The 21,451-nt window shown below is 42.1% G+C and overlaps 3 protein-coding genes across 4 annotated transcripts in view; 2 read left to right on the top strand and 1 right to left on the bottom strand.

Annotated features, from left to right (window-relative positions):
* septin10 (septin 10) overlaps window positions 1-7,859 on the bottom strand; it is an 8,532-nt gene extending 673 nt beyond the window's left edge. Inside the window, exons 1-10 of one of the 2 annotated variants that reach the window (XM_086091631.1) lie at window positions 7,704-7,859; window positions 6,895-7,009; window positions 6,198-6,393; window positions 5,923-6,109; window positions 2,933-3,094; window positions 2,746-2,842; window positions 2,454-2,622; window positions 2,227-2,359; window positions 1,844-2,022; window positions 1-299 (exon numbers count right to left, since the gene is read on the bottom strand). The exon at window positions 1-299 is cut by the window's left edge and continues 673 nt beyond it. In XM_086091631.1, the coding sequence (XP_085947757.1) occupies window positions 287-299; window positions 1,844-2,022; window positions 2,227-2,359; window positions 2,454-2,622; window positions 2,746-2,842; window positions 2,933-3,094; window positions 5,923-6,109; window positions 6,198-6,393; window positions 6,895-7,009; window positions 7,704-7,733 (1,281 nt within the window). In that variant the 5' untranslated portion in view covers window positions 7,734-7,859 and the 3' untranslated portion in view covers window positions 1-286. Of the gene's footprint in view, window positions 300-1,839; window positions 2,023-2,226; window positions 2,360-2,453; window positions 2,623-2,745; window positions 2,843-2,932; window positions 3,095-5,922; window positions 6,110-6,197; window positions 6,394-6,894; window positions 7,010-7,703 lie in introns of those variants that run through there. The other variant, XM_086091632.1, reaches the window with a different exon arrangement.
* A 491-nt stretch (window positions 7,860-8,350) lies between these two features.
* Window positions 8,351-13,604, top strand: sowahca (sosondowah ankyrin repeat domain family Ca). Its single transcript, XM_086090358.1, has 4 exons — window positions 8,351-8,848; window positions 9,386-9,726; window positions 9,806-10,195; window positions 11,916-13,604. Exons 1-4 carry the CDS (start codon window positions 8,491-8,493, stop codon window positions 12,372-12,374), a joined length of 1,548 nt encoding a protein of 515 aa, XP_085946484.1. The 5' UTR covers window positions 8,351-8,490; the 3' UTR covers window positions 12,375-13,604.
* Window positions 13,605-14,645: 1,041 nt separating this feature from the next.
* Window positions 14,646-21,401, top strand: akap17a (A kinase (PRKA) anchor protein 17A). The gene is made up of 7 exons (XM_086090925.1): window positions 14,646-14,823; window positions 15,567-15,914; window positions 15,997-16,215; window positions 17,087-17,299; window positions 18,693-18,841; window positions 18,907-19,147; window positions 19,225-21,401. Exons 2-7 carry the CDS (start codon window positions 15,588-15,590, stop codon window positions 20,017-20,019), a joined length of 1,944 nt encoding a protein of 647 aa, XP_085947051.1. The 5' UTR covers window positions 14,646-14,823; window positions 15,567-15,587; the 3' UTR covers window positions 20,020-21,401.
* Window positions 21,402-21,451: the final 50 nt, after the last annotated feature.

The following is a 21,451-nucleotide window of genomic DNA, read 5'->3' as shown; positions in this document are numbered from 1 at the left end:
CCGAGAGCCTCTAAAACCACAAGGAGCTTAAAAACAACAAAAGGAGGTATCATGGAGAATAACATAAAAAGAATACACACAAAACAAAGTATAAAACCCACAAGCAAATTGTACGCATAAAATGAATTGTCTTAGCTTTGGCACTTAAAACACAATAATGTGTTGTTGATGAAGATGATGATGATGGTGGTGGGAGGCTTCGGGTTAGTGTTTGACACTGGCCGCAAAGATTTTTCTTTTGGAGAATGATGTTGCTGGTGAGACTGGAGTTCAATTCCTGGATCCTTCACATGAAGGAACTAAAAAAAAAAATAAATATGCAGCAACGTGGTGAGAACCGTTTTACAGCAGCAAGTTTCAGAAACACAATCAGAAAGTAAACATTTGATCATTTGTCAAAAAAAGTCCCAAAAGATATCCCTTTTTTTTTCAGTTCAAGATCCAAATTAGAAATGTGCTTCCACATAAAATAAGTTGAGGTACACACAAATCACAATTTCCAAACCAGGTCCTTTGGCGCCATCCTGTGGCATTCTAGAGAATTTCAGGTACAGAAAAAAAAACCAGGATAGTGTTCCCTCATTTTCCGTTGGGGTAAGCTTCCAAATATACCCGCAATAAATGAAATCCGCAAAGTAGCTAGCTTAATATTTTACATTTATTATAAACGTTTTAAGGATCTAAAACCCCTCGCCACACAGTTTGTACACATTTACATTTTCTCACATTTCTCTTGTTTAAACATTCTCAATCTTCAAACCTTTATCAATTTTATAAAGTAGGCACGTTACTTTAAAAAAAAAATGCATGCAAAATTGCAATTTAAAAAATCCGCGAAACAGCGAGGTTGTGAAAAGTGAACCGCGTTATAGAGTTTTTCAGCAAATTTTTTTTTTTAAGTCAGCAAAATAGGTGACGTCACAAATAAAATAATTTGCAAGTAGTAAATGGGCAGATTAATTTTTTCACTTTCCATATTGGCCTAAAATGACACAGGATGGCGCTAAAGCCTTGATTGGACAGAAGCACTTGCATTTTTTTTTTTTACTCTAGATGGTGCTCTGGGTTTAAATATAAACAATATAAACAATTACATTTCTATTACATCTTTAAACCAAGCGTGTCATCTAGAATAGTCAAAAAATATCACAAGTGCTTCACAAAGCTTCATTTGTCCATCACTACTTTTAACTATTAACTCATTTACTGCCATTGACGTTTATAAACGTTTAAAAAAAATCATTTTAACTATTTCTATTAGTTTACCTTTTTCCCCCCTACTTTTGTTAACAAGAGTATGAAAACCTTTTTTATTTATTGTGCATTTAGAACCGATATGAAATTTGTGATTACTCGTGAGTTAACTATTGAAGTCATGCGATTAATTACGATTAAAACATTTTATTAATTATTTTTGTATTGTAATTAATCGCATGACTTCACTAGTTAACTTAAGATTAATCGCAAATTTTATATCTATTCTAAATGTACAATAAAACAAATTTTCTTGGTTTTAATACTCGTTAACAAAAGTTTTAAAAAATGTTAAACTAATAGAAATAGTACAAATTAATTTTGGACTTTAGAGCCGTGAATGGCAGAGAATGAGTTAATACTGTTTTATAAAGTCAACCCCCCCCCCCTTTTTTTTCTTTAGGGGGGGTGTCACTTGTCGTTTCACTAGTGATGGACAAATGAAGCTTCATGAAGCACTTGTGATATTATTATATTTTTTACTCCTGTAGTTGGCGCTCTTGATTTCAAGATGCCGTGTCAATGTGATCACTCCCCACTGCACGATTCTGTGACGAGTGAAAGCGAGCGAAAAGCGAGTCTTGCTTACTTCTTGCGGTCTTTGTCCTTCTTGCCGTTGGCGGTGAGGCTTTGGGCCTGCAGCAGCTGGGCGGCGGCGCGTCTCTTGCCGAACGAGCTCAGGTCTTCCTCCAGGAGTCGCCTCTTGTCCTCCAGAGTCGACTTCTCCTCGGCGTGGAGCCGCTTCAGCTGCTCAAAGCGGCTCTGCAACTGAAAGGTGCAAAGGGAAAGCGGGCGGATGGGAATCGGATTTGAACTGATTTTTTTTTTTTTCTCCACTCGTGAAAGTTTTTTGGACCGTTCTAGAGACCAAACAACCTTCTAACCCCTTTTTCAACTTAGTAGCAATCATGTGTTTTTTTTTTCCAGATCTGAGTTTAAAAAAAATGGATGGTTAGCATGTCAGCTTCGAACCTCTCGCTCCGCATCCTTGAGCTCCGCCTCCTTCTCCTTGACCCTCTGCACGAACATCTGCCTCATTTCGTCCTCTCTCCTCTGCAGCTCCACCAGGAACTCCTGACGCTTGGCTTCGTAGGTCTGCTGCAGACTGCGCGCGCGCACACACACACACACACACACACGCGTGGACGTTTACCGCCTGTTTGTTAGGACCATCCGGGTCGAGCCGCGCCGCCGGTCACCTGACGGGCTTGCACTCGGGGTCGGTGTCCTTGAAGCCCATCTCCTCCAGCTTGCAGCGTCTGTAGAGCTCGTAGTGGCGCGTGTGCGTCTGCTCTCTCAGGTCCTCCATGTTGACGCAGATCAACATCTCGCGGAGCTTCACAAAGTCGCAGTGACTCTCGTTCTCCACTGGGGGGGGACAGGTTGGGGTTATCATGGGATGGCGGACAGATAACAGTGGGAGTGCAAGCTCTACTTTTCTTATGAGACAGGATGAGAGCCATTCTGCAAGAAGTTCCCCCACAAACCCACCTTGGACGATCCCCCAGGGGTACTGACGAGCCTTCACCATCTTGTTGCCCACGGCAACTTCTTCCGTGCTGCCCACCACGGCAAAAGGCAGATGGCCCTGAACGACACCCGCAACAAATGAACAACTGGACGACGACGAAGGGGGCCCCGGACGGACGGACGGCCGGACGGACGGAGGCGCGCTTACGTTCATGGCCGTGTTGACCTTGGTGACGGTCTCGTCGTCCAGGGGGAACTGGTAGATCTGGACGCCGTTGCTCACCAGCTCGCTCATGATCTTGATCTTGAACTTGTGCAGCTCGCTCTTGCTGATGGTGTCTGCTTTGGCGATGACGGGGATGATGTTCACCTGCCAGGCGCGCCAGTCCAAAAAAAATGCATCACAAAAAATAAAAAAATATACTTTTTTTTTTATACAAATAAATAAAAATATACTATAAATAAAATAAACGTATATAAGTTGCTTCAGAGTACAAGTCACATTTTTGGGTAGGAAATGTATTTTTACAGAAACCAAGAGTGCTCAGACTGGCATCCAAAATTCCCGTTTCCTAATCGTGTTGACGGCAGCGAATGGGTTCCTTCTAACTGCGGAAACGACGTTTTTCTTTTTAGTTTAAAATGACTTATGACGTGAAGAAGAGTAGTAGAAGTAGTACTAGTAGTAGAAGAAGAAAAAGAAGTAGAAGAAGAAGAAAAAGATTTTTTTTGATTTTGAAAAATGACATTTATTTGCCGCACTTATTTACATTCTTTTCATAACACACAGCTCGGCAAGCGCAATTAAATAAATAGATTAAAAAAATAAAAATAAAAATAAAATGCTTTTACATCAGAACATCACTAAAACATAGCGCCTCCTCATTCACGTCGCACAGTACCCCGTTAACAGTCCACAGCTCACAAAAACTATCCAAATCTCCTGCTCTCTTGTAAAAACTAAAATCAATAAAGAGTCTGGACTTTATCAACTTTTTGCATAGTAGAAGAAGAAGTAGAAGTTCTTTATTAATTCAAACTCCAACATCCAATTCAAACCAGAACGGAAAAAAACAAAAAAACAAAACAAAAACAAATGGTCTAATAGTACCTTTTGCTTTTTTTGTTGTTTTGTGTGTTTTCTTTTTCTTGTGTCTTGTTTGACAGCACCGTTCTGGTTTGTGTGCTCAGTTAGTTTGAATTAGAGTCTGGAATTTAAAAAAATAAATAAATAAAAAAAGAAGAAGAAGTGGTAGTAGAAGAAGTAGTAGAAAAAAAGAATTAGTCGAAGAAGAAGGAAAAGAAAAAAGAAGAAAAAGCCAACTAATGTGTGTTTTGCTCGTTTAACAAGCAGCTTCCTTACGCCCCAACAAGGACTTACAGCAACAAATGGCGCAAGAACCCACCAGGATTCTAGCTTTTGCCAAAAAACAACACATGATTCTAGTTCAAATGAAAAAGTTTCCGAAACGTCAAGCATGTTGTTTCAGCAGCACTGAAGTCAACACTTTAGCGTTTGAGGCGGCTCAATATTGCATTAACGAGGCACACTCAACAACAGAAGCAAGCACACAAACAATGTGTAACGATGTTCTTTAGGTCTCGGCAACCCACATTGCTGTCCTATCCACCACACATTCCACACTGTGTGTGTGTGTGTCTGTCTGTGTGTGTCATTTTGCCAAACAGAGGAATGTTTTTGCTGCTACAGCTTCGAGGTCAGACACGTACAAAAAAAAAAACAGACACAAGTGAAGGCAGCGCACAAAACAACACAAACTGCGCGGCTGACTGTCTCTTCGACAAATGTCTCTTTCTGCGTCTGTCTGTCTGTACAGTGACACAAAAGAACAACTCTAGTGTGTGTGTGTTATGTGTGGGGCGACATTCCAACGCTTTTTTTGTGTGTGTGTGTGTGACTCTTTTCACACGCAAATCCTGGGCTACTGCCACTTCCCGGTTGTGACACACAAGAGAGCATGGGAAAGGTTGTGACCACCTCGGCAGTCATGTGGAGGGAATCGGCTCACCACCTCAAGGTTTACGATTCAGAGGGCTGCCATTCCATTCGACGAGCAACTAAAAGCATGATTTTTGCTCTACGTGTTGTTTTCCATACTCACTGAATGCTTGACCACTTTGTGCGAACTGGCGTGTGTAATACGGCCTTAATCGATAATCACTCAGATTAATTACAAACACTATTAGGAAGAGGATTTTGCCAAATATTGAATACACGCGACTGAAGTAACGTTTTTGTCTTTTTTTTTGCAGTGATAAGAAATAAAATGTTGGCAAATGTCACTTTCATTTGAACTCATTCACTGCCATTGACGGCTATAAACGTCAAAAATGTATTTTAACTAATCTATTAGTTTAAAAAAAGTCCCACTTTTGTTAACAAGAGTATAAAAACCTATAAAAAAAACTTTTTGGTGCATTTAGAACAGATGTAAAATTTGTGATTAATCGCGAGTTAACTGGTGAAGTCATGCGATTAATTACGATTTAAAATTTGAACCGCCTGAAGCCCCGAATTTTTTATCATCTTTTTTTAATTCATTCACTGCCATTGACAGCTATAAAAAGGTCAAAATTTTGTTTTAACTATTTCTATTAGTTTAAGAGGTTTTTCCACTTTTGTTAACAAGAGTATGAAAATCTAGATTTTTTTTATTGTATGCTTAATTAGAACAGATATAAAATTTGTGATACATTCATGTGTTAACTAGTGAAGTCATGCGATTAATTACAATTAAAAAATGTAATTGCCTGATGCCCCGAATTTTTAATAATCTTTTTTTTGTTGAATTTATGGCAGTGAATGAGCTAATTAAAGCTAATGGAAGCACAGTTATCTTTAATTTACTTTCATCATGGGAGACTAGTAATATTTTTAAAACAGTATTAGTCCTTGCAGTGAGTTTAAAAGGTAGACAAAATTATTTATATATTTTTAATCAGATGTTAATGTTGGACTAATCGACCATGAGACACTAAAAACTGTTGCTGAACCACAGTGATTCACAAAAAAACTAAAACAGAAAAAACACATGATTACCAGGATGAGTAATATGCTGCTATCAAAACATTTTTTTGGTATGCTGAGAATTGCGCAGATAATCCCTCTGCTTGGAAAGAAATTTGACATTGACCCGTCATTTTTTCCAAGCATCAGCCCAGTCACAACAAGCGTACCTTGCTGTCCAGTTTCTTCATGGTGACCAGGTCCAGAGACTTGAGGGAGTGGCCCGATGGGGAGATGAAATACAGACAGGCGTGGACCCGCGAGTCGTGATAGTTGAAAAGGGAGCGCTTGATTTTGAGCTCCTCCTGCAGGTAGCTCTCAAACTGCCTGTCGATGTAGTCCACCACCGGCTGGAAGCTACAAGACAGACGGACAGACGACCGACGGTTAATGGTGGCGCCGGGCGGGCGCAAATCGCGCGCTCGCTACCCGACGAGCCGCTGACCTCTCCTGTTTGTTCATTTGGTCTCCGAATCCGACTGTGTTGACCACAGTGAGGCGTAGTCGCACGTTACTCTCCTGCAGGTCGTAGGTTTGAGCACGCAGCTTCACCTCAGGCTCAAAGTGGGACGACTCAAAGTTTTCAAAGTTGGTGTTGAACAGGGTGTCCATCAGGGTGGACTTGCCGATACCAGTTTCACCTGGAAACAGAAAGAAATGATCACCTAAGCCGAAGAATACTTTGTCCCAAAAAATGATCACCAGTAGAATTTTTAAAACTTTTTCCATTAAAACCTTATTTTCAGAACATTCTTTATAAACTCCAAAACAAAGGCAGCGTCTATTTACAGATGTATTTATTCAAACCCAGTGATAAATGTGTGCATATCGTAACTCACATTTCCACTGGAGCCCAAAAGTGGGATTTTTGTCATCTAGTTATAAAAATTCTCAGATTCCGCCATTAGAAAACTGACAAAACTCCAATTAAAATGTATGCATGTCAACAATGGGATGATTAAAGTAGCAAAACCCCACAGTTTAATATGATTACAGTTTGCTCTGAATATGACCTTTTTCGGGTAAATAAATGTCTTCCAAAAAAAACATCATTAGTCATATCTTCCTCCCACGATTTCCTTAATTGTGAACATTGCTGTCCTTTTTTTTTTTTTTGATAGTATTAGTGTTAGGCAGCATACCGATGCAGAGGATATTGAAGCAGAATCCCTGATCGGTGGACTTGTTGACCAACTGGTCTGGGAGACTGTCAAAGCCAACGTGGCCTGCCAGGGAGAGAGGCCGGTCACCCTGACCCTAAAAAAAAACACAACATACACACACAATGAGTTTTCAAAACCTGCTTAGTCGTAACCTTCCACTAAATTGAAAACACAGCAGCAAAAGAAAAAGAAAAAAGATGTACATCAAAGATTAAGTAAATACATCTTGATGCATAACAACGTCTCATAATATCCTGTTATGTGTGCAATTTGCCCGAACAATGAAAGTGAATATAAAAGTGCACGATGTAATGTTAATATGTAATATAGTGTCACTGTGCTGTATACATTCTGATCAAATATCTGTGTTAGGGGGCAAAATGAATCCCTTTGAGATTTATAAAGGAGCTTGATCACTTTGATCGTTCCTGTTTAGGTGCAATGCACTACAAATGCCAACGTCTCCCAAACTTCACAGAAGTCAGTTCAGTTGGATGACGTGATTGCTTCTTTCATGCAGCTAACGCCCCTCTTGGTAGTACGTTTGTGGGCCAATGAGTAAACAATTGTATTCGTTACATTTGTCGTGGACACGTGCAAATTACGTGAGTTAGATCCACGCATTTTGATTAGTGTTAACAAACTAGGTTATGTTTGAACGGGAGCGTTACTTCACTTGCTAAAGACAAGTTATGCTAGTTGTGCGGCTAGCTAACTTCATTGTAGCAGACACTCCCTGCTCGACTATGATTGTTATTAGAGCGAACAACAAAGAGATCTATACGAACCGGTTGCCGAGCAACATCGGAAGAAGCCATGGTTTTCGATGAAATGTACAATTCCTCGCGGGTGCGAGACAGAATACAGTAAACTTATATTGAAAGTCAAATTCTTTTTTTTTTCTCTCTCCCGAAGAATCCTCCTGAATGGGACTGTCTCACCACGGCCAGACTAGACCAAGTTAAGAAGACAGGTTAATGTTTCGAGTGGTCTCTGTGAATCCTCTTAAATGCAATATAATTGGAGGTACATGTTATGTTATCAATTTGTATAATAAAGTTGTGCCTTAAATAAAAAAATTGTGGGAGAAAATGCTCGATATATTGCTTTTATCAAACCCATTTTACATGATCCCCCCCATTTTTCTAAAATTGGTACAGTCCTATACAATGTTGCGTTCAAAGTTATCAAAGTGTGGGGAATTTTAGAATCTAACATGCTTAAGTTGATAAATGTTTTACATATTTTTTAATAATTTCATGGTACGTATAACTCAAAGCAAAAATAAACATATTATACAGAATGTCGCCTCCCTCGAGTACGACAATATGAAGTTAATTTGTCACGAAAATGTACAACCCAAATTTACTTGAAGTACTTTAATGTAACACGATGACGGGATAGATTAATAGCATTGTGCGACCCCTATCGGCCATGGCTCGAAACTGATCAGCCCATGATGGAGGAAAGGAGGAGGCCCTGTGAAGATGCTGTCATCGGCTGTCAACCACCGCGAAATAACAACGGACCCATTTCCAAACGTTCTGGTGTCATGTAATTAATCGCTTTGATTGGATGATGATAATGATGGCGTCCCCGTGCACGGTCCAAGCCGTACATGACTTCCTAATGGAGCGAGGAGGGAGAGTCCAACAGATGGAGCTGATCGATCACTTCGCGGCGACGTGGGGCGGTGGAAGTGACCCGCTAAAGGAGGAGGAGGCTTTGAAACGCGCCGTGGACACGCTCGGGGTGGTGGAAGTGGAAAGCGGCGTGAATTATGTGCGTTTGAAGGAGGGTTGTGTCGCGCGCACCGTGACGCGCGTGGACGCAGACAACCACGAGCACGCGACCGAGTGCAACGGAAACGTGCACGAAACACCGGACAACAACAATCTCGTCAGCGGCAACCCTGACAACAAACAGCAAACAGGTGAGTGGTGATCGAACCGCGTTCTCTTGGCTGTTGGTGTACTTACAACCTGTCGCTTGACCGTATTGCATTCAGTTTTATGTGTAATTAACATTTGTTGATTTACGTTAATGTTTAGTGGCCCTAATGTTGATTTTAGACAATATCATACCCCACAACGTGCAAATAGAGTTCACTCTGCACAGCCCTACTTCCCACCCCTTGAAATGCATGTCAAGATATGTTAAGCAGTTAAATACACCAAATAAAAACGGTCGATATCAGCTTTGCGGCTAAAGTGACAAAGTAAATAGTTTTTACGGATATCGCGTGACATCACAATCCTTTTCTACCTGTTTCTCTGCATGTGGCCCCAATCCTCCTTTGTGATGTTCTCATGCACTCTCTGTGTAATTGAATTTTTAGAATACGGGCTAGGCAGCACAATGAGTGTTTAGCTGTGTGGAGTTGGCATGTTCTTGCGCTTGCATGGTTACACACTTTCCAAAAACCTGCACAATATATACTTTATATAAACATTTTTCAATGGATTCTTAGGGGCTTCTAGTATGCCTTCTTGTAGTATGGATGATGCCAAGCAGTCCGACCCGTCCCAGTCTAACAAGATCAACGCTACTCCCGCTTATGTGGAGGTAAAGCTGAGGGACAGAAGACGACGCGAGTCGGCTCCCATGATCGGGGTCCCCGATCTGGACCATCCCGCCAGCTCCCAAAGCCAGCAAGTCCGAGGGTCTCGCAGGGTGTCCCAGCGGGCGTTGCTTACCAGCTGCCTGTCTGAGGACAGCACCATAGAAGGCTTGGAGCACAATCTTGACGTCAACACACCCAAAGGGAGTCGCAGGAACTTCATCGAGCTGATGATGAATTGTTCTCCTCAGGTGAGTCTACAATGTGAGTGAGGTTGGCGTTGACAGAAAATATGCAAAAAAAAATGTTTGGTCTCATCTCCTTTCGCAGGTTCGGCGGTCTCTCATCAATCGAGGGCCTCGCCTGCGAGACTCCATGAGGAGCGATGGCGACTCGGCGTCCCTCCTCTCCTCGGCCACCGACGACGACTGCGCCTCGGTGACGCTGGACCCGATGGAGCACGAGTGGATGCTGTGCGCCTCGGACGGCCTTTGGGAAAGCCTGCAGCCCCTCCTGGCCGTGGAGGCCGGCCTGGTAGCCAAGAAAGATTTTGTCACCGGCTTCACTTGCCTCCACTGGGCAGCCAAGCAGGGCAAGGCCGAGCTCCTCTCCCAGCTCCTGACGTTCGCCAAGGACAACGGCGTGCCCGTCAACGTCAACGTGAGGTCCGCTGCCGGGTACACACCTCTGCACCTGGCGGCCATGCATGGACACACTCAGGTAAGAAATGCGAACTGGTCATGTGATACAAGTCGCAGTCTGATCCAATTCGAAGATGTTAAAACAACAGTGGTGGCCAAAGTGCTGTACTGTGATGTAACGCTACACAAGCTAAGAACAATAAAAACAAGTAAGAATTCTAAATAAACAAAACCCGAAACTAGTAACTATGCTTGGCCAAGGAATGCCAAAGAGCAAGCGTTTCTATAGCCGTCTTTATCCTCATTAGGATTGCAGATGAGCTGGAGTCTATCCAAGCTTACTTCGGGGAAGGGGCGGGTTGCACTCTGGCTTGGTCGCCACTCAATCGCAGAGCTCGTATAGACAAAACAACGCTCACATTCGCACCATTAGGCAAAGTCTCCAGTGAGACGAACAAGCATGTTTTTGGAATGCGGGAGTTAAGCAGGAGTAGCTGGCGAAAATGCGTGCAAACATGCTGACCAGGCTGGAGCTGAGATTCAAACCCAGAAATGAAGAACTGAGAGGCAGACGCGCTAACTGCTTTTAACTCATTTTTTGTATTGTGTGAAAATTCTATGCATAATCAAAAAAAGTTTATATTATATTATATTGCGCAATAGATCGAAAAAATATAATTGTACGCTTTTATCTACTTTGACCAGTCAACCTTAAATGTGCATCGCCATCCAATTGGTGAACATTCTCTAGGGCAGCGGTGTTATACATACGGCCCGTGGACCGCTGTTGGCCTGTGAGGACAGACCACAAACTGCAGTTTTTACTCAAATTAACTGTTGTTGGTAATTTGTCCACTAGAGGGCGCACGGATGAGTCATGACCACTTAAATGACATTTTGAAATGTACCTGTTACTCAATTTGATGCAATAATTTTGTCCTCGTTTTTGTTAAAACATTTCAGACTGCAATAAGATAATGGGAATGAATATGTTCAGAATGTGCTTATAATTATTTGCACCCCAAAAAAAGCAGATATTTTGTCATTTATAGCTTGTTTGGCCACTGACATAAGTCTGGCCCACTTGATATAAAATTTGTGTGAAAGTGGCCTTTGAATCAAAAATGAGTTTGACACCCCTGATTTCTGCGAATTAGTAACACTAAATAACGTTAAAAATATAAAAATGTAAGTTATTTTATTATTAATTTTCTAAGAGTGAATATTGAATATTACTGAATATTGCAATATCAATATTGCAATATTCAACATCCATTTCACGTTTTTCCCAATATCTTTTAGCCCTATTATATAATTATCACAATAAATACTCTGTACAGTTTCACCTGCCAAAATGGAGCCAAAGCACTACATGAAACTCCTCAACTCTCTTTAACATAGTTGCTTGGCTCCAAGGTAACACTTGTAATGCTTTGGCCGAAGCAGAAAAACAGCTAATCGGTGAACTTTTTTTGCAAATAGCCGAGGATATGCTCCAAAATCTGCGAACATTTGAATCCTGAACTGCAAATTTTTATTTTTGTTTTTATTTTATTTTATATATAGATTTTATTTTTTATTATTATTATTATTATTTTTTTTTTTTATTGAATTGGCCCGAGGCACATTTTTTAACATTGGGAAAATACCATCTGCCATTAGTGGAATTGTGGCCTGTTGATCTCTCACGACACCCTAGTTGAGAATTACTGATGACATATATATAGCCCAGTAAATGTTAGTAATAGGCCAAGATGACAAATTTTACATGCATCCTCGTTGTCCTTCTGGATGATCAGGTGGTGCGCGTGCTGCTGTCCGACTGGGAGGCGGACTTCGAGGTGAGGGATTACAGCGGCAGGCGAGCCATCCAGTACCTCCCCCCACCCTTGCCAAAAGATCTGCGGGACCAAGGAGTAGTCACCTCAGCGGGGGCGGAGTCGGACATCGCAAACGTCAGCAGCGGCGGGGCACGCGGATGGAGGTTTCCCAAAGTGCTCCAAGGTAACCTGAACCCGCTGCGCCTCTTCAACCAGTCAACCGGGGCCTCCGAGGAGGCGCTGGCGAACGGGAGGACCAAGGGGGGCATGCTGAGGAAGTCGTCCCTGAGCAGGCTGAACGCTCGGCTGCACCGGGGGCGACACAGAGCGCAGATTATACATAGCGCCTCCTTTAGGGACACGGGGGAAGTAGGGAGAGAGGACGAGCTTGCCAGCACCCCGCAGAGAACACGGCCTCTCTCCAACCTGTTTGGATAAAGCCGCTCGAAAGCAGCTATTTATTTATTTTCAGTTCTATGGATGGATTTTTATAACTTCAATTTTATTGTATATTGTACAGCCAAGCCTTTTTTAAAGTTTTTAAGTGACAAAACAGTTTTTCCAAGAAATGACATTTTTGTTCCTATTGTTCTTTCCTTCACTAAGGGACTAACTTATTTAGGTTGCATTTTTTATTTCAATTTTTTGTTACACATGATATAATTTATTTGACAGACAGTGAATGCATCCTTGAATGTTTTTCTTTTCTTTAAAGGGAGGGAAGGGGGTGTTGTAATTTCACATCGGTAGATGAATTTGATCACAAAAATGGTGTTTGTGGTGCATCATGTAGCTACACAAAGTCGGGGTTTCATTTTCATTTTTTTCCTATTTTTTATTATTACACATCGCAACTTTAGTTCTATTTGCACTTGTCACTTTCAAGATTGTAAGCACAAACTACTAATATGACAACTGCTGTTTTGATATTTACAAATTACCACATTTATAAACCAGGTCATGTTTTCATGTGCTTTTCACCAAAATGAGGTGTTATTTTGCCTGTACAGATAACTTGACCAAGCTCTTTTATATTTTGTAATACTTTTTTTTCTCCCTAAACACACCTCAAATCTTAATCTTCTTATTATTGTTGCTACAAACTCAAGTACTCAATTCATTCCAAGCATAAATGAAAAAACAGTGACAGATTTCGCCACTTATTTCATGTGTTACCTCACTTGAGACCTGCTGGAAAAAATGTCATTAAATATGACGCGATGAGTTCAGGGACCTTGACCACCAACGTAGCACACGTTCGTAAATATGCAATCAAACAAGTCACAGTCAACACTCGGGAATGCATTTGTTTTAAAGCCGGTCTAACTTCACATGTATAAATGTAACAATTAGGTGTTTGTGAAACGTGACTAGATAAGAATTTAGAATAGAATTTACTGGATGACTTGTTGAAATCCTTGTGTGTTATATGTAAACTTTTCTTAAAATGAGCTGATAATTGCATTTATGCTCAATGATCACCTCCATTTCGGGTTTGTATTTTGTAAACGTCTGGTCTCGCGTTGTACAAATGTGTGCGAGACGACATCATTTTTCACCTGCATGAGTGTGGGGAACAATGTTTACCTAAATACTGTGAAGTTACCATTGGGAACATCCACTTTCTGTCCCAACCTTAAATGTGAAATAAAGCATTACTTGGTTATCCTGTTGGCCTCATGTTTAATGATGAACTCAAGTCACAAGATTAGTTAACACGCTGCCTGCTGACATCAAGTCTGCCATTGTCTAGTGATGCTGAATAATTGATACTCTGATGTCCACCAATTGCACAATAGCCACAGCTGACTGTTTAACAGTGCTCTCAATATTGTAGAAGCATCATTGCACACCTGTTCACCACATTTAATATGCGTGTGTCATGTTCCCCGGGGCTTTAAATATGCTAGCTCATACAATGTTGAGTCTGTTTTTGCTGTGTGGCCTCACATCGCCCTGTTATGGAAGTGCAGTTGACGTCCTATATTCTTTCCCATCTAGACTGAAATAATTTGGGAGATCAGTGCATTACTTAAGTCTCGCCCTGGGTTTAGAGTTGCTTTAGGCCGCTTTTATATGACTGCCCTTTGGGTGAGAGAGAGAGAGAGAGAGAGAGGCTGTCTGACTGCAGCTACTGACCTACATACACAGCGAAAGGGAGTAATGCCTGTTATGTAAATTCCCCTGCCATTCTTTCAGGGAATCGGTGCCACTAGTGCTCCCGCATCAGACTAATCCATATTCAATCTGGCTCACATTCAGTCCCCAGAGAGTCACATCGATGGAGCCAAAAATGCAACAAATGAACGAGAAAGTACAATTCATCACAGCGAAACACAAATAACGTCGTGTAAGACAGTGGTCATCATTTTGTGGTCGGAATGTGATTTTTCTTGGGGTCACGTGTAAGAAAAATAAACATCCATTCAGCCATCCATTTTTTTGCCTATTTAGAAAAGTGATGACTGCAAAAACAACAGCAGCAATAATAATAATAATAATCTAATTAAATAAAATGTGTTTAATAACAATAGTATTATAGTAATATATCAGTGACAATCTAATTTGATTCATTTTTAAAATGGACTATTTTATTTAAAAAAAAAAATCGCAATAATATGCAACACTCACACATTTCCATTTGGTGTCGCTGTTGTGGACAACCATGACGTGTTGCGTGAGTACTCGTCGGTCCGCTCTGAGGTTAAAGTTGACATGATGCGGAAGTGGCTTGCTTGTGTTAATTTGCTACCCCGGATCGTTGGCTTCCCTCAAAATAATTTTATTGTCTTTTACCGCGTGGTTACCAGATGTGCAACTATTTGAAATTTTCGTTATAAGAGAACTTTTAAGAGTTTTGTTCAAATTACACGAGCGGGGTTTTAAGGTAAGTGCGAGTCAAGGAACTATCCATGCTAACTAGGCTAGCCTGTAAGCAACATTTAGATATCTCGCTGTTGGCACCGTAGCCACTTGTACTCGTAACGGATTCAAATATTTGTTTTACAATAAAGTCTAATAATGTTCGTGCACTCTTAATTTTGTGTCAAAACTGGCATAGCGCTTTAAAAATACACTAACTTGTTTGATCTTAGCCTTTGAAAGCACGCCATTTAAGGTTAGATGACTTACTGGTAAACGCATGAGAACAACTACATGAGGTATGTCCGAAAATTTCTAGCACTGGTGTCACAAAACATATATTTCAAACTACAAGCTATGAGTTGAACATACAAAGAGATTTTGCAGCAATTGCTTAGCTTGCAGCGATTGCTTAGCTTGATTAGCAGGATAACTCGTGGCTGCTCACAATGCCACGAGCATCCGACAGTTCCTGACTCCTAGGGATTACTTTAAAGTGAAAAATATGTAATTTGGATTATAAATATATATTGTAACGCGAGTTCTAGAACTTTTCTGACACATCATGCACATGCAGAGAATTCAGAATCTCTAAAAGCACCGACTCATTCATCATTTCCTATGTTTTTTTTCCTGTAAAAAAACAGGATTGAAAGTGGCTTGTTCACTAAATATCTTCAACCATATCCACAAAGAAAAAACGCTCTATACTTAATTTTTAACATTATTCTGTATTTTGTAACAATAGTCTCCTCAAACCTCCATCAGGTTTCAGTGCTGTCTGCCACAATGACCACCATCGTCCACGACACCACCGAGGCGGTGTGCCTTTCTGCCGAGTACAACGTGTACTTGAAGCCCATTGTCAAAATGACCGTCAGCGTGACGCTTCCGCAACTCAAGCTGCCGGGAAAGAGCATCTCCAACTGGGAGGTCATGGAGAGAGTAAAGGCCATGGTGGTGCCCGACCAGTTTGCAGCCCTGCGGGTCTCCAAGAGCACCATGGACTTCATTCGTTTTGAGGGAGAAGTAGAGAACAAAACGGTTGTTAAAAGTCTGTTGAGCCGCCTGGATGGGAAGAGCATCAAACTTAGTGGATTTACTGATGTACTGAAGGTAAGTGGAAAAAAACGATTGATGAAAATGCTTTTTCAGAGCTAAAAATTAATATGGATACAACCTGAATTTTTCCCTCCAGGTTCGTGCAGTGGAGAACAAAGTGGACTTCCCAACAAGGCACGACTGGGACTCGTTCTTTCGCGATGCCAAAGACATGAATGAAACTCTACCGGGTGAGCGACCCGACACTATTCACCTGGAAGGGCTGCCCTGCCGCTGGTTCAGCCAGAAACAAAGCGGTTTTCCGGATCGGCCGTGCGAGGAGGTCCTCATCGCCGTCTTTGAGGCCTTTGGCAAGGTACAACTCTTGCAATACTGTCTAAATCAGTGCTTCTTAAACTGGGTTCAATCAAACCTCAGGGGTTCGCTGAGTCAGTGTCAGAGGTTTGGCGTAGGTCAAGACACACACCCGACTTGTATGATTCGTGATGATATGCCCTAGCCTGATAAGCCACACCCACTTCGCGAGCAACGTCACTCACGACTGTCTCTCTTCGGCTCGTAACCATGTTGGATTTTTACTCGGTCTCCGCCCCAAAAATAAATAAATAAATAAAATACTTCAACGAGTCGCTTTTCTGACGCCGCGTCCGCTCTTCGCTCATTGGTTCAGTCCACCGTCTGCTAGCTCAGGTTTGCCCCGCCTCAGAAATGCGACTGATAGGGCGGTTGACTAGGCTCGATATGCCCCACCTGGCCATCATCGGCTGCAGGTGATCACGCTCAATTGTAACTTTTAACTGTTGCGATGGTATGTCGCATGATTTCTTTATTATTGTAATCCCTTCTTGCTAACTACGTCGAACACACACACACACACAAAAAAAGCGATTGGACAAATAAGTGCAATATGAATTCACATGTATAACGGAACGTATGGTGTTCCACAGGGTTACATTTTGGGGCCAAACCTCTGAAATATTTCATTCATTTATTGGCTCTTATTACTGGTTAAATGGTAACTTCAATTTAAAACTTTCAAACTACATTTATTTTTTATTTTTTTTGTTTTATAAGGGTGTATAGGGATATTGATATTGGATATATGTTCAATATCACCCAAAAAACCCACAACTGATTATTAAAAAAAAAAGTGTTATCAAATATCCCTAAACCTAAGGTTCAACTGCGAAATGATGTCAATACATCAACTGTGTTTGTTGATTCAGGTGCGAAACGTGGACATCCCAATGCTGGACCCATACAGGGAGGAGATGCTGGACAAGAACTTTAATACTTTTAGTTTCGGGGGCCATTTGAACTTTGAGGCTTATGTTCAGTATCACGAATACTGCGGCTTCACCAAGGCCATGGACACGCTGCGCGGCATGAAGCTGATGCTGAAAGGAGACGATGGGAAGGCGGTTGCCTGCAACATAAAGGTACACTAAACCCCCTTCATTGTAACGGCTTACAGACCGCGAGCTGGCATCCTGCTCCTTTCATATGTGATCATGAACGGATTGGCCAGCACGCACCTGTTAACACTGTACGTAATTGGGACCTCCTGCGCGAGCCGTGTGGGAGGCCGCAAGTGTAAGACGCAGTTGAGCTGGTTTCCGCTCAGTCACCAGGCTCCTTTTTAAGACCTTTTAATGTAATGAGAATCAAAGCCGCTCATGTTGCGCGGGGAGGGAGGCTAATTAAAATGAGTATTAAAGGTGTGTTGCACAAATCTCTTACTCGGCGACAAGAGAGATGAGATCAAGTTCGATTTGTTTCCTAATAAAGTGGTGACGCACAATCCATTCTATTTTGCTTGGAGGCGTCAGATTAAAGGAAAATAGAAAGATCAACCTGTCACCCATGTTTTAATTAACCTTTTAACCTTCTTAACTGTCAGGCTTTCCTAATGTGTAAAAAGACGTTAACAATAAACGCATACCCACCTTTGGTGGTGTGTGACAGACGCTATTGCAATTAGATTAGGGTGTTTAATTTGGAATTGTTCGACCTCAGCGGGGTTGAGTTTTTCATTTGAATGCATGCTAGAAACTGCTAAGATATGCATAGCAACTGGAATAGAACCCAGTTATAATTATACTGTGTTATAATATTTTCATAACTTTGTGTAGCACCCTATAATGTAATAATTTCCTGCAAATGTAACAATGCCTGAAAATGTAAAAAAAATAAATAAATTAAAAAGCACTTGACTCATTCAGAAATGTTAAAAAAAATTCACGTCTATCTTTTTACCCTCAAAACGTATCATGTAAAACTTGACACATAATGTAACATATATGTTCATTTTCATTCCAAAGTTCTACATTTTGTGTTATGAGAATACATTCACAGCAAAAATAAATACATTTTGGTGTTAGAAGTTTCAGAGTTTAGTTCAAACCCGAAAGTATATATTTTTTAACACAGTATGATTTAAATGGAGGTCAGTTTTTGAGTTATTTGAGAAGAGTTGATTTATTTGGTGTTAAAGCAACTCTGCAGAAAGTTAAATCAGTGTAAGTTCCGCCCACTTGATTAGAACTGCCCGGCCGCTAAACAAAGACGCATGATATAAGATATATATGATAGATTATTGGTGAAATTATGACATTATTGTGTTTTTGACATTTTTAATCGAGTAAAGTGCAAATGTTATTTTCAGGAAATTTGCTTACTATTACCAAATAAAATAAATGGTTTCAATGACCATATCCTTTTTGTTCTGGTGCAGTTTGGCTGGCAATAATCTTAAAATTTTTTGGTCATGTGGACATGAATAAACTATTTGAAGTTTTTCAGACCGAGCTTTGGTGTCTGCATCCTCTCCAGGTGACCTTTGACACCACCAAGCATCTCGGCGAGTCGGCTGTGAAGAAGCGAAACCTGGAGAGGCTCAAACTGCAGGAGCTGGAGAAGCAGCGAGAGGAGCAGAAGCGGCGGGAGAAGGAAGAAGAAGAGCGGCGTAAAGAGCAAGAGCGGTAAGACCCGGCGCTAACAAATGAGAAGGCAGACATGGACCGAGCCCAAATGTGCTCTATTGCAGCAAACAGAAAGAACAGGAAGAAGAGGAGCGGGAGAGGAAGAAGGAGGAGAAGCAGCGCAAGCGCGAGCAGAAACTGCAGGAGAGAGAGGAGAGGAAGAACATGAAGAGGGTGAGGAAGCAGCAGGAGGAGGAGCAGAAGAAGCTACAAATGAAGATCGCCATGGAAGAAAGGAGGCTTCTACTGGTTCAGCGCAATCTGGAATCAATCCGGCTCATCGCTGAGCTGCTGGCCAGGGCCAAGGTACCGTCGGAGGAGCACCAGATTCCCACGTTTGCAGCCCCTTTTGATGCTATATCCTTGCGTCTCTTCCCTCAAAGGCGGCCAAGCAGAAGGAGGAGGAGAAGGAGCGCGCCCAACGCGAGGAGCAGGAAAAGCGGGAGAAGGCTCGACAGGAGGAGGAGCGCGCCCGGCGCCAGCAGCTTGAGGCCTGCCGGCGCAAGCAGCAGGAGGAGCTCCTCAAGGTGGAGCTGGAGAAGGAACGGTCCCTGGACCTCCAGCGGCGGGAGAAGGAGCTGAGGGAGAAGCTGCTCTCCAACATGCTGAAGAAGAGCAACGAGAAGCCCGTCAGACCTCCTGACACGCAGGACAACACCGCAGGGAGCGAGGAGGCCCCGGATCCCGGCAGGGAGAACGCGTCCCTGCTGGTCCTGGGCCAGGTGAACGGAGTCAAGGTAGCAGAGGCCAAAGAGAAACCAGCATCCAAACCTTGTGACATTTCAGGAAAAAGGACAAAGGAGAAGAACGGGAAGGAGGAGAAGAGGAAAGAGGAGGTGAGGAGCAGGTACAGCAAGGAGCCTGACCGCAGCTCCAGGAGGCGCCACTCCAGCAGCAGCAGACGGAGACGGAGCAGTAGCCGCCGCAGAACCTCCAGCCGGCACCGGAGGAGCGACAGGAGGCGCAGCCACAGCCACTGGAGCAGGAGCACAAGCTCCAGCCGGGACAGGAGCAGGAGCAGCAGCGGGAGGAGCTACAGCCGGGGAAGGAGCCGCAGGCGCGGCCACCGAAGATACAGCGGAGGCGACTCCAGGAGCAGCAGCCGGGACAGGAGTCGATACGGCCGAGGATACAGGAGGCGCAGCTGCAGTCGAGACGGGAGTCACTCCAGAAGATGAACATGGCTCCCCTTGACACATTTCAACCACTTCACATGGTTTTGGGTTTCCTTTCGTTTTTTCAAAGACACACATTGTTTTCGCACAAAGTGTACTTGTACATTGTCAGTAATCCATTCCATGCTCACTTGACGTTGTATTGGCTACAAACAAGTGTAACTCATTCAGTGCCAGTGACGAGCATACTCGTCAATTTCATTTTTCAACAGTGGGTGAGCGTCTGATGCAGCTCCACTGTAACGTAACTGATGCACAACTACCAGTAGATGGCAGTGATGGCCCATTTTAGAGATGAGATCAGCTCGGTTTTTGAGTCTACCGGGAGAAACGGCTGCATTTTGTGCAATCTACATTTGTTCTACTGCTGATTATAAAAGAACGGAAAATGTCAGAATCTATTTTTTTCCCCCCCTGCTGAAAGGACAGAATATTGTTTCATCTGGCAGATTTGGCATCTATCCATATCATAATAGAACGCAATTTTAGATCTGTATAAATGTCAAAATGTTCTAAAATGGCTGACAGTGAGCTTTTTACATTTCAATAGTCGGCATGGGTTCGGTTCCCTGCCAGTGCATTATCCAGCCACAGCCAGTCCCAAGCCAGGATTAAAAAAAGGAAAAAAAGAGAGAAAAGAAATCTGGTGTAAAACTGTGTGACGACAATAACGTAATGCTACCATTAGATTTGTTTTTAGATTTTCCACTCTCATAGTATTATTACAACATGTTTTTTGTCTGCATTAGTAACATTTTAAAAATAATCACAATAGTAAATATTAGACTAATATGAGCAGCAAGGACTATGTTTAAGACGAGTCCTGGACAAGCACCGTGACCACTTCCGCTGCAACTGAAGGTGAAGAAAGAAGCGAACAACTTGATGCTGCTCCCATACAAATGTGAACTGAACACTTGAAAACGTCTGAGCTGCCTCGAATGTCTTGACGGTTCTTTTAAAGCTGCCCAAGAAAACTCAGGTTTTACAACCAACACGTGAAAGACTCTTTAAAATGGTTTGGACACATCTTTACTTCTTTAACAGCGTTTTGTCTTTTTATTTTTTATTTTTTTTTTAAGTTTTTCTGTTTGCTTGAAAATGTTCTTGTCAGTATGACCGGCTTGTGAGATTAAAGCTCAGAAGAATCAGTTGACTGCATTCTGAAGCTGATTAAGCAAGCAGCAGTTTCCACAACAATAGGAATGTAAGAACTCTCAACCTTGACTTCATGCCCACACCGTCGCTCTTGATAAGATTGCAAGGGACTCAAGATGGTGCTTTTAAAAAGCTGGGTTCGAGTTTTGGGATTCGTCAAGTCTCTACTGTGCAGCCTCATGGAACGTGTTCACGAAGTTACAATAAAATTTCCAGGCTATTTATGATTTTGCTTATAATAAAATTGCCATGAAGATAGAAGTGTGGAACTGTTCTA

The sequence above is a fragment of the Leptonotus elevatus genome, chromosome 12 (assembly GCF_054856555.1).
Source record: "Leptonotus elevatus isolate MCC_2025b chromosome 12, RoL_Lele_1.0, whole genome shotgun sequence".
NCBI classification, from domain to species: Eukaryota; Metazoa; Chordata; class Actinopteri; order Syngnathiformes; family Syngnathidae; genus Leptonotus; species Leptonotus elevatus.
Note: the sequence above shows the minus strand (reverse complement) of the source record. Positions and strands in the feature narration are given on the sequence as shown.

Bases quoted from the DNA above. Each gene is read 5' to 3' on its own strand.
- sowahca (XM_086090358.1), top strand. From the start codon at position 8,491: ATGATGATAATGATGGCGTCCCCGTGCACGGTCCAAGCCGTACATGAC. The intron at 8,849-9,385 runs GTGAGTGGTGAT...ATGGATTCTTAG, and splicing joins TGACAACAAACAGCAAACAG to GGGCTTCTAGTATGCCTTCT. The intron at 10,196-11,915 runs GTAAGAAATGCG...CTGGATGATCAG, and splicing joins CCATGCATGGACACACTCAG to GTGGTGCGCGTGCTGCTGTC.
- akap17a (XM_086090925.1), top strand. From the start codon at position 15,588: ATGACCACCATCGTCCACGACACCACCGAGGCGGTGTGCCTTTCTGCC. The intron at 15,915-15,996 runs GTAAGTGGAAAA...TTTTCCCTCCAG, and splicing joins GATTTACTGATGTACTGAAG to GTTCGTGCAGTGGAGAACAA. The intron at 16,216-17,086 runs GTACAACTCTTG...TTGTTGATTCAG, and splicing joins TCTTTGAGGCCTTTGGCAAG to GTGCGAAACGTGGACATCCC.